At 36.4% G+C, this 12498-nt stretch overlaps 1 protein-coding gene across 4 annotated transcripts in view; it reads left to right on the top strand.

Moving 5' to 3' along the window:
* Window positions 1-12498, top strand: part of SHROOM2 (shroom family member 2) — a 226178-nt gene that overhangs the window by 141619 nt on the left and 72061 nt on the right. For all 4 annotated transcript variants that reach the window (XM_012546104.3, XM_023500341.2, XM_031959011.1 and 1 more), the window contains 2 exons: window positions 6527-9065; window positions 10509-10609. In XM_012546104.3, coding sequence (XP_012401558.1) covers window positions 6527-9065; window positions 10509-10609 — 2640 coding nt within the window. The remainder of the gene's footprint in view (window positions 1-6526; window positions 9066-10508; window positions 10610-12498) is intronic.

The following is a 12498-nucleotide window of genomic DNA, read 5'->3' as shown; positions in this document are numbered from 1 at the left end:
AAGAGATACTCTGGAATAAGAGAAATAGGATTCAAATCCTGCCTCTATAGACAATTCTTTCTTGCTTTCTGGGCCTCAGTTTCTGTATCTGTAAAATGAGAATAGTTGGATTTCTATAGTCCTTTTTAAGCTTTAGATCTGATATCATCTATTGAATATTATTATAGATAATTCAAGGTATGGTAATACGATCATTATTCTTTACCCTAGGAAGATACACGTCCATGCTAGGCTTTGGAATCTTTTCCCTGAATTCAGCAACATTTTTTTTTTCTTCTTTATGTCCAGGTGATATTCCAGTAGCAATATTGCTATTTTATAGTATACTTTTTATTATATATTATATATATATATATAAAATATTATAAATTATACTTTAATTTGCACTCAGAGATCATTAGTTCTTTTTCTGCAGGTGGATAGTATTTTTTCATCATGACTCCTTTGGAGTCTTGAATCATCGTATTGATCAGAGCAGCCAAATCTTTCATTGTTGATCATCATTACAACATTGCTGTCACTATGGATGATGGTATTCCAAGTTTTACTTCATTCTGCATCAATTCAATATAGTTCTTCCTGTGTTTTTCAGAAATTACCTCCCTCACCATTTCTTATAGCCCAGTAATAACCCACAACTTGTTCAGCCATTTCCCAGTTAAACATTCCCTCAATTTCCAATTCTTTGCCACCAGAAAAAGCTGTTAATAAATATTTTTATATATTTTTTTTCTTTCCTTTGATCACTTTGAGGTACAGACTTGGCAGTGCTATTCCTGGTTCAAAGGGTTTGATAATCCTTTGAGCATAATTGCATATTGTTTTCCAGAATGGTTGGACCAATTTACTACTCCACCAATAATTCATTATTTTCATTTGTTCCCTCCAGCATTTGTAATTTCTGATAGTTGGAGGTTTTACCTCAAAGTTATTTTAATTTGCTTTTCTCTAGTAAGCAATTTAGAACAGTTTTTCATATAAGTATAGATAGAATATAAACAGGCAGTTTTCTTTTGAAAACTCATCATTTATCAATAGGTAAATGGCTTTTATTTTAATAAATAGGGCTCAGTTCCCTATATATTTGAGAAATGAATCTTTTATCAGAGAAATTTGCTGTAAAGTTTTTGGATAATTACTTGTCTATAGTATCTTTTAGTAAAGCAACCTAGTTTCCTTGATTGTCTCTTCACTAGCTTCATTTTTGTTTTTGCTTTGTCTGAGATTGTGATTGCTGCCCTTGATTGTGTGGTGGTGTTGGGGTTTTTTTGTTTGTTTGTTTGTTTTTTGTTTTTTAACTTCAGCTAAAGCATAGTAGATTCAGCTGTAGCCTTTTATTGTAACTCTGAAGGTGTCTTTTTATTTCAAGTACATCACTTGTACATAGTATATTGTTGGATCTGGTTAATAATCCATTCTGCAATCTTCTTTGGTTTTATGAATTAGCTCATCCCATTCCTAAATACAGTTATGATTACTGTTTTCTTCTCTTTTCCTTCTTTTTTATCTGGTTCCTTCTCAAAAGTCTCTTTTGCCTCTAACCTCTACCTCCCTTAAGTGCAACTAGAGTCAGGAAAATCTGAATTCAAATCCAGTCTCTGATCCTTACTTAGCTATGTCACCACTGGCAAGTCACTTGACTCCAATTTGTAATGAATCACTTCACTCAAAAATGGGAACACATTGGAGAAGGAAATGGCAAGCCACTCTAGTAGGTTTGCCAAGAAACTTCTTGGACCAATTTGACTGAATGGACACAATTGAATGACTGAATAACAATACTGACTTCCTTAATCTGCCCACCTTCCCTTTCTTTAGCCTCCTTATTTCCATATTGGATACTGAGTGAGTGTGTTTGTGTGTGTGTGTGTGTGTGTGTGTTCTCTCTTTGAACCAGTTCTGATGAGAGTGAAATTCAAATATTTCCTGCCACCCCTACATTTTCTCCTCTACTATAAAAATTCTTTCTTGCCCTCTTCTTTCACGTTAGAAAAATTTCTTCATTCTACCTCTTTCTTCACTCCATGAGTCCTTCTTTCTCACTCCTATCTCTCTCTGTCTCTCTTTCATAACTCTTTCTAGGATTCTTGTTGACTGTGGGTGGGTTCAATTGGCCTTTTTCTGTGAGACTTTGCTCTTCCCTAATGCTATCTAATAGCTTTTTCTGATCAGATTCTTTTGTTGTTGTTGTTGTTGTATGTTCATTTTTCCAGTCCATTTCTTCATTTGAACTTTGTTAAAATTAGATTTTGCTCATGTTGGAGTGGGAAGACACTGTGACAAGCCTCGGTCTTTTTCCTGCCACTGTTTTCGTTCTTGGGGTCTGCAAGTTTTTTGTGGCTTTTAGAGTAGTGTTATCTTAGAACTGGTGTGATCACTGCTCTCCTGGGCTCCACCCAGGGTGGGTCTCTGCTGCTGTGCAGCTACAAGTAATAGCGCTCTTCTTGGCCTGGAACTTTGCCCAGGTCCCCTTTTTCTCTTGCAGCCCTTCTGTTGTCGCTGAAACTGTGATCAGGGTCCCTCTCCCTTGTGACTGACCACAAACACTTCTCTCTGTCCTGGAACAGCAATCCATAACTTTTTATGGGCAATAGAATTGCCAAACTGCCAGAAGTCATCCATCCCCATTATTGTCTCTGGATTGAGAGTTCCTGAATTTGTGACTGCTGTTGGTTGGGCCAACAGTACCCAATGGTGTTCCTGCCATGCTTTTGGCCTGGGCCCATTTGATGTTATAAGACTCTTTTGTGAAGCTCCAAGTTGTCCTTGGTTGGATAAATGTCTTCCTTTGATCTTTTGTTGGCTCTCTCACTCCAAAAATTGGATTTAAGGCATTATTTTAAATGTTGTTTGAAAGGGAATGTTGCATGAGTCGATTGGTTACTGGTCTGTACTTTACCAACTTGACTCCCTATTTAAAATATAATTCTGCTACAGGCCCGGTCCTCTTTTTTTGATCTTCTTTTTCTTGAATGAGGTTCCCATGTTCCAAGCTTGGGTCCTATCCTAACAAGTTTCAAACCATAAAATCACTTTTGAAGTCAGTTTTGCCTCCTGGCCTCAGGAATCATGGTTCACCTTCCTTAACACATGTTTTATGGGTCTGTAGATACACATCTGAAGAAATGAGTTTTATTGCTGATTCCTTATCCAGATTTTATCTCCTATGAATTTATGGGCCTTCTTATTCCTAATCTTTCTACGTCGTATTTATTTTTTGAAGTATCGTGCTTACTGTATATACTAGAACCATTTTCCCCCTTCTCTTCTTTTTCTCAGATACAGATGTCTTTGATTGTATTTTCAAGAGTCTGTAAAAATACATCTTTATCACCCTTAGCTAGGTACATTCTTTTCTTGTCCAAGAGTCCATCATTTCAATATTGTAAGCTGTAATCCAGAAATTAAGATCCTATTCTCAGATATAATCATTTTAACCAGTCATTCATTTTTCAAATAAGATCTTTTTCTTTTGAAGCCCTTGCTTTGAGTTAGCAGTGGAGAATATAGTGCTGCCTGAGCTTCTGAGCTTTTTCAATTTATTACCCAAGATTTCATAATTATAGGTAATGTTTTTTAGATTACTTTTGGCAACATCTTTTGTACAAAGTGCAAAGGAGTCATGAATTTTGACAAGGGTTTGGAGGTTCTTTGTAATATTCCTGATGCGTGCTGTCCTATTTATTATTATTAAGACTGACTCCAACTCTTTGTAAAGAGTCATACTTAACCCCTCCTGATTCTTACTGGATGCTATCTTAGTTAATAGCACCTATTAATTCACACCATTCATTCCTTGGTATACCAGCTGCTACTACTTTTTAAAAGATTTTATAAACTTTCTTTGTTCTCTAGTCTCAAGTGTTCTATGATCTTTTTTCATGTTAATTTTAATTTAAGAAAGTGAAATTTTGTGACATTTTCAGACACTGGGAGTGTATCCTTTTCAGAATCTGCACACTGTAGATTCCAACAAAGCTTTTATTGTGCACCTACTGAATTGTTGTAGTTGTAGTAGTAGTAGTAGTAGTAGTAGTAGTAGTAGTAGTAGTTTCTCAATGAATGGTGGATCAAATATGTTATTACAGATTTAAGATAGAATGAGAGAAGGTAATGTTTAGAATTCAAGGCTCTTTGAAAAGATATAGAGATTCTCAAAAATAGCTTAAATGAAAAGATGATTAAATGATTTTCCATTTCATTAGTAAAATTACATAAAGTAATCTAATCTCCATTACAACTCATTTTGCAGTTTTTCAGTTAGGAACTAATGTGTAGCTACTTTCATAGTATATTATTTATGTGTCTGCTTTGGAAAGGTTACAGAATTACACCAGAAATACAGAGTTGAAAGGAGGAAGAAAGGGGGTTTCATTTCTAATAAATACAATTGTTTTCTTCTTAGAGGAAATTTAAAAATTTTAATGATGCCCTTATCTTCTTTGGATCATTTACCTGGAAGTTTTCTCTTTATTTTTTTTACTTAGTAATATATCTTGGCTTCTTTGACATGATCGTACAATCCTGAATTTCCCTGACTAAAAAAGTGATAGAATCACAGGGTATTGTTGTGGTTGTATTTTTCCTCCAAGAAGTTGCAACACATGACAACACAGGACTGTTGAGTCCTGTGAGAAAGATTCAAAATTCTTAGGCGCAAAAATGCTACAACCCTGAAAGTGAAGAATGGCATTATGGACTTCAGGAAGTGTAGTGATTTTACCTGTGTTTTTGGAGATCTTTCATATTAAATTACTTATTTGAACTTGTCACTTGTCACCAAAAGAATTTGTGCCTTAGATAATTTAGTTCCAAATCTAAAATTTTTCTCAATGCATATTAATGATGCTTCTATATAATACTTGCATCTTTGTAACATTGCTTTTTGTTTTAAATTATTTTTTATATTGTTTACATAACATATACATAAATTTAGGGTTAGTTAATTAAAATTAAATAATTTTATGAATCATCAAAATTATAAACTATAGAAAGGATTTTGTTCTATAACCATTATTACATTTGTGTGACTCCATTATTTATAGAATATCCACAATGTATAGGTTTACCAATATTTTGCTCCTCTTCTTAACCAAAAAGTTTAACTTATTTGGTTAATGGATGTTTTAGCTTCTTAACTCTATAAAGGCACTAATTGAACAGAAAATTATGAAATTTTATGAGGTCTCCATGAAGAAAGAATATGATTTTCAGTAACCAAGAGCTATGAGTTAATCTGTTATGCAATTTCTCCATGTGTCATATACCTTATTAGGGCAACTAGATGGAGTGATGAATAGAACATTGGGTTTGGAATCAGATAGACTCATGTTCATGAGTTCAAATCTAGCCTCAGATAGGTAAGCTGTGTGATCTTAGAAAAGTCACTTAACTCAATTTTCCTCAGTTCCTCATCTGTAAAGTGAGCTAGAGAAAGAAATGGCAAACTACTCCAATATTTTTGTCAAGAAACCCCAAATTGGATCACCAAGTTGGACATGACAGAACAACATATACTTTATTACTACTTTATAAGCTTGAGCCTATTCTGCCTCAGAATCTTATGTTTCTGCACAGGGAAGATGTTCCTATTAGGCAAGGATTATTTCTCTAGTAATTGTCCTTGCTATGTAAATACTTTTTCTAAAAGATAATTAAATATGACTGATGATCAGTAGGAAACACAATCCGTAGTTAGGTGATATTGGTGGGTCCTATGAGTAATAGTACTTAGAAACTGTAGGCCCTTAGGTTTACTTCTAGAACTTTTAAGGAGTAGTAGCCAGTTGTCCTACTAGTCTAAGTGAGAATTGGAGAAGTAGTCTGAGAAGGGATCCTGTAGTTAGGTTTCTCATACTGTGTTTTATGAATTTCTATTGATGTGCTGCCCATTAATTATTAGCTGTACTTAATTAGCTTTTGGAAAAAAGATATTTACTAAGCAGGTTTAGCAGTGACAGTAATTAAAGCTGAACTTTAACTGGAGTCAAACTCTTGATTTAGGTAGATATGGCAATGACAATCATTAGAGTTGATTCTTAACTGGAGTCATACTCTTACACAAAGTCCCTAGGGAAAGTGAGTTCATACTTGTTATAATAAAATGACAGTGAAGCACAAGCATTGAAAACAAATACAGCAAAGGAGTAGTTACTTGGAGTTCTTTTATTCCTTTCCAGTGTCCTTGTACATGTTCCTTATTTATAGCCCTCTGGTGGGCTCTAAGGTGGGTATCTCAGTTGATAGAATTAGTTGTATAATAGAAAAATACAATTTTTAAAATTTTCCTTTAATTCTGTCTAGAGAGATTTTTTTTTTACTTTACAATAATTTAGAAATATTAAGTCTAATGTAAAAATTAAATAACTATATTTTTATATCAGAAGCCTTTATTGTTCACTTTTGAACTTTACATATAGAAGCAGTTCTGCATATGAGTCATTTAAAAAATGGTTATAATTTGTTCTTTTAAATTATAACAATTTCTGGAAAATAATTTCCCTTGGGTGCTTTTCTTGTTTTCTAGCTCTTCGTCCCACGACCTATCGAGTTCATGGGATCAGACAAATCTGCACCGCACTTCTGATCAGTTCAGTTCCCTGGGTAGCATGGACAGCTTGGACCACCCTTCCCAGCCATACTCATATGGCCGACTTTCTGCTGCAAAGTCCAACAGCAGCATTGATCACCTAGGCAATCCAAACAAACGCGATTCTGCTTATGGCTCATTTTCTACCACCTCCAGCACCCCTGATCACACTTTGTCCAAGGCTGATGCCTCTTCCACAGAGAACATGCTGTATAAGGTGGGCCTGTGGGACTCAACCAAGCCAGGAGCTAGCAAACAAGTCCAGTCCTTCAGTGATAATACTCAGAGCCTTGAAGAGAGACTTGCATGTTTACCATCTGCTCTTCAGTATGAGAACAACAGAAGCCCTAGACTAGAAGAAAATACCGACCCCAAGCTTGTTAGTTCTGGAAGGTCCAGTTTTGGGCCCGTTTGGTATGTTCCTGATAAAAAGAAAGCCTCTTCTTCCCCGCCCCCTCCACCTCCACCTCTCCGTAGTGACAGCTTCGCTGCTACCAAAAGCCACGAGAAAACCCAGAGTCCTGCGTATTCAGAGGTAGCCAGCACCCAGCACTTTATTTTCAATCGATCTCAGCCGAGGAGTGAGTGGAGGTTAGAAACTGCAGATCAGCCGCGAAGAATGATTCGAGTGAGTGATGGGAAAAGGACCAATAATGCTGCCTATAAACCCGATCAACATTTGGACTCTAACTGGGCCTCCTCTGATGATAGATACAACAACCCCCCAGGGAGCACCAACAGGCTCCAGGCTTCTTTGTCCAGCACAGACGTTCGTTTTGCACAGTCTGCTTTTGGTTACCATCACCAGCGCCAATATAGTGATGAGAGCACTTTTTTTCACAATTCCAGAGAAGCCAGTTTATCCAAGGAACAGCGACATTTAGCCCATCACGGGGGCCACCAAGAGCTGCCTGCTGACCACATTCAGACCTATAACCCTGCCCAAGTTAGGCTAGCTAACCCTGCTTCCATTAATAGCGCTGCTGACCAGAAGGTGGAGAACATTGGACAGTCTCGTTACTACTGTATAACAAAAAAACAACCAGCTCAGGGAAGCAACCAGCTGCAACCCCTCAAAGATGACTATTGGAAGTCTGTTACTGGTTCGGAGGTATCTTCTGGACCACATGAAAACCTTGTCCCGAGCACGATGGGCCAAAAACCCAAATGCCATCTCCCTTACTGTGATGAGTCGTCTGGAGATTTCAGTGAGAGGTGCAATTCTTATCCGGTGGATAGAGTGGGGGAAAGCTGGCCCACTGGGGACGATGAGTCTCACAGGTCCAGCCATATCGAGAAAGCCAATCAAAAGAGAGTTGCAGAAGACTTTAAGTGGGGTGAAGAAGAAAGTAGCAAAATCTCTCCGCAGAAGACCCCCATGTTGCATTCCTTAGCCCAAGAAGGGAAAAACAGGTCTGCAAACAGTCAAGATTCTAGTGTGGAGAAACCATTACCGTTTGATGCACAAGTAGGTAAACCAGCACGCAGGAGTGACCGATTTGCAACGACCCTGAGGAATGAGATTCAGCTGAGACGAGCAAAACTTCAAAAAAGCCGAAGCACAGTTACTTTGACTGGGACAAACGAAGAAGAAGAATTCGCCGATGGCTGGAAACCAGGGTCAGGCCAGAATTTCAGCACAACAGCCTCAGAAGGATCATTCAATAATACCTATAAGGACCACTTAAAAGAAGCCCAAGCCAGAGTGCTGAGGGCTACTTCCTTTAAAAGGCGAGACTTGGAGCCCAGCTCATCTGACCATTACTCAAAGTCATCGCCTGAACGTAAGACGAATGGGTATAGTTCTTCCTCCTCATTGACACTAGATTCTGACAGCGCTTCCCATTTCTTTGATGTAAGCCAGACTAAAGCCTCTACATCTGGGAATGGCATGCTGCATGTTCCCCGAATCGGAGGCAGGAAGAGATTCACAGCAGAACAAAAGCTGAAGTCTTACTCTGAGCCCGAGAAAATACACGAGGTGGGAATTTCAGGAGATCTCCGCCATCCCTGCCAGTACCCCAGCACAGCAGGGGAAGCCATGGGCTCTTTTGCTGATCGGTGGAAGTTTTTTGAGGAAACGAGCAAGCCCTACCATCATAGGCCTGCCCCCAAACAAGCCATTTATGGCTTACCGAAAGAACAAACTGATAGACCAGGTAGAAAAACTTATGGACATGGGGGAGGAGAACAATGGTATCAGAAAAGGACGCGGACTTCTTCTTTTGGAGAGAACTTGAACTATACCAGTAATAAAGTTGAAAAGGTGGGGAAGGCTGAGCAGCCTCAGAGACTAGGAACCTTTGCAGAGTATCAAGCTTCCTGGAAAGAACAAAGAAAGCCCCTGGAAACAAGGAGTTCTGGGAGATATCATTCTGCTGATGATATTCTGGATGCTAGTCTTGAGCAACACGAGAAACCCCAGTACATACATGAAAGATCCAGGTCATCACCTTCTACTGAACATTATAAAAAGGTAACAAACAAAACAAAACACTCAACGTTACATCATTTTTAAATTCTTAATTGAAATAAATTCAGATATCAACTTCAGTTTTAATTCATTCTTATATACAGAGACATCTCTATTGTTTTACTGTTATACAAATAGTTTTTATTAGTATCAGTATTTATGAAATGGCATTAATATAAAGAAAGTCGTGGAGACTTTGAGGGATATATCTCTGGATGCTATCATTTTTGCCATCCCCATCTCATTAGTATCTTTTTATCCACATTCTCTTAATCTAGTCTTTTAATTCTTTCTCCTATCTTGTGCAATTGGAGAAGAGGGGGAAAAAAACCTGGAAGGTATGCTAATGGTATGAGGGGAAAAAAATACATGCATTCACACAAACATATGTTCTTAAGAAAAGAATACAGAAAATAATTACTTTTATGACTCAAGGAAGGAAAACTTTGAAATATAATCAAAACTTGCATTGTGTAACATTTTTCTTCTTTTTTAAACTGGTACATTTTTTTCTCTATATTTATATTATTGAATATTGCCTTGAGGGTGAAAAGTTAAGTATAATTAAATAAAAGTGGCTCCACTTTCAATAATAAGAGATTTCAATCTGAACTAAAGCATTGTTTCCTTAAAAGTATATCCACCCCACAACCTAAATATCTGTTGAATTAAATTCAGTTTAATAATTCTTTTGGAATTTCTCAAGAATATTTATTAAGAATTCATTATACTTTATGCCTTGTTTAATTTGATAAACTTCAGATTTGGAGGAGGAACAGAGACGTGATTTGTGCTCAACACAACCAGTCAATTTAATTCCAATATTCAGCATACTTTTTTTTAAAGGAAACTATAATTCACTGAATCTTGGTACTAGACGGAAGTGCATTGACTGAGAGAGTATTGTTTCTAAGATAGTGCCATTTGAGCATAAAACTGAATTCAGCTTGCAAAACAGTTGAGGCTGATCTCTAAGAATTTCATGCTTTCTAAATCTGGAGAGTGCTGTAAAGAGTGGCCATGAAATGTGAAAAGCCTTAGCTATGAATTGCCTTTGTTAAAATGCTGAACAGCAAAACAAAACAAAAAACCCTCAAGTAAGTTTTAAACATGTTGTGGTTTTTTGTTTTTGCCATTCTAGTTATAAAGGTTTGTCTATTTTCCATGTGAACTTTATTTTTCTTGTGGAACAGAATAGGGATGGCGAAGGGGGGTTTGAAGAGGAGGCATTCAGTTATTTGAGGGAAGTAAGTTGTAAAGCTGGATGAGAAAGTCACATGGCACATTACTACATTTTAAGCCAAGTCAGTTCAAGAAGACATGCAACATTATTGACTTCGTGTATACTCAAGCAAGGCAAATCCGCAAATGAGAGGTTTCATAATACTAGGTTTTCTGAAGAAAGAAACTTGATGACTCGGTGTCTTATTGTATTATCCTTTTCAGGAACCCTCTGTTGGAGTGAGAAGGCAAGCTGATGATTCTGGAGAAGATAGGAATTATATTTGCTCTAAAATCAGGACTGATGAGGGGAATTCTACTCTGAGGTAGGTACCTTTGGGGCTTTTGCTTAGTCTGAAAGTTATTTTTTTCTTTCATGTGAATGTTTTTGTTAAAATGGATGGAATGTCTGTTCTTTTGCCAAACCAAAAAATGGATGTTACTACGTTATTTAAGCCTTCAAAAAGACTATACGTTACCATTTTGAATACAGTAAGCTTTTGCTATAAGATAGATGACAGAAAAATTCCTAGTACTAAGGTTTCTAGTTCTTCCTTGGCATTTTTACTTCTTAAAATGGCTGTTGCATTTTCAGTGCAGAGAGGAAATTTGTATGTAGAAAGAAAAAGAAATCCAACTTATGTTCTGCAGTGAGATGCTTTAAAAAATGTCTAACTTTAAAAAAAAATGTTTCAGTATTGTATTCTGCAGCTGTGTTGTTGGATTATAGTTCTCTAAAACTGAGGCTTGATGTATAAAACACAAAAGAGGGAAGAGTTTCTAAATTTGACTTCTAAAATCAGTTAACTTTATGCTTTAAAATAAGAAACAAGCACATCCACACTAGAGAGAGATCAAAGCCTTTTCAAAGGACTAAGCATCAAAGTAGTATGCTATAATGCGATGTATTATAATTAAAAACATTGTAAGTATAGCTGTTTAATTGCAACAAGACAAACTTTATTTGTATTAGATGCATGCTGTTTTTTTACCTTTTACATATGGAATTTGGTGGTAAAGGGAAAAGTCAGAATGGAAACTGGATATCACTTGTTTATATGTAGTAACTTTATTATGAAAGCCTTAATTGGGCATAAAAATATGTGTACACAATAGTGTGACATATGTTGCCTTGTCCATTTTATTTGGTGAACATTAGATTTGAATTAAATATCTAAACCCGAGAGTCATTCTTTTCACATGAATAGTCCATGTAAAAAACCTTGCAACCCTTCTGCAGTGTGTTTTTAAGAAATCATTTTAAGTCTCAGCACATACTGTTAGTGTGTTTTTAAACTCCGTCCTTTTATTAACCTTATAAATGAACATCAGTTGTCTATGTGCATATAAAGCAAGAAGACACAGAGGAGAAAGGTACCCAGGATCTATATTGTGTATAATGGTGTAGAAAGTCAGCCTTTATGTAACTATCCTTTCTATATGAAACAGAGGGCCAATGAGTAACAAAAAAATGTGAATAATACACCTACGCCAGCTCTTTGGCAATGTCTGTGAAGCACAATCCTAGCTTTATTACAGTGGAATCCATGTAAATCATGTGACTGGGCACCAGCTGTAATGATTTTTAAAAGCCTATTTCTACGTCCTGTTGCAGTTATATTATTTAGGCATCACACTGCATTGCAGGGAAAGGATTTGTTAAGTGTTTTCTTTCATGGTTCTTTTCTCTGCAGTTCTTTGTTTCATCCCAGGGCCATTTAAACTATTCAAAGCACACATATGGTTTTTGTAGTAAAAACTTCCAGTTGGAGAATTTAATTCCTCAGCTATGAATAGACCCAAAGTGATAATGAATGGCTCTAATATACAGACTTTTTTTTCCTGGTAGAGAGGTAATGCCATTTACACATGGCAAAAATAGACATTATGACCTGTTTTAAAATCTTTTGGGGTCTTTTTATTCACAGGCAGGGAATGATTATTATTATTACTAATAATAACATTTATATAATCCTTTATAATTTACAAAGTGCTCCTCAGCACACTACTGTGATGTAAGAATTGCATATACTTATGCACATTCTAAAAATTGTAGCTCAAGAGGTTGAATGATTTGCCTATTGCCATGGTGTTGGTCTCATAGTCAGAACTTGAAATCTAGGTCTCTCTTAACTCCTAGTCCTGCTCTGTTTTTTTTTTTTTTTTTTTTTGTATTCTATCATATTGATCTCCCACTAACATATACTTCAGTGAT

This window comes from Sarcophilus harrisii, chromosome 3 (genome assembly GCF_902635505.1).
Source record: "Sarcophilus harrisii chromosome 3, mSarHar1.11, whole genome shotgun sequence".
NCBI lineage: Eukaryota > Metazoa > Chordata > Mammalia > Dasyuromorphia > Dasyuridae > Sarcophilus > Sarcophilus harrisii.
The sequence above is the reverse complement of the archived record's forward strand: the minus strand, read 5'-3'. Positions and strand labels throughout refer to the sequence as shown.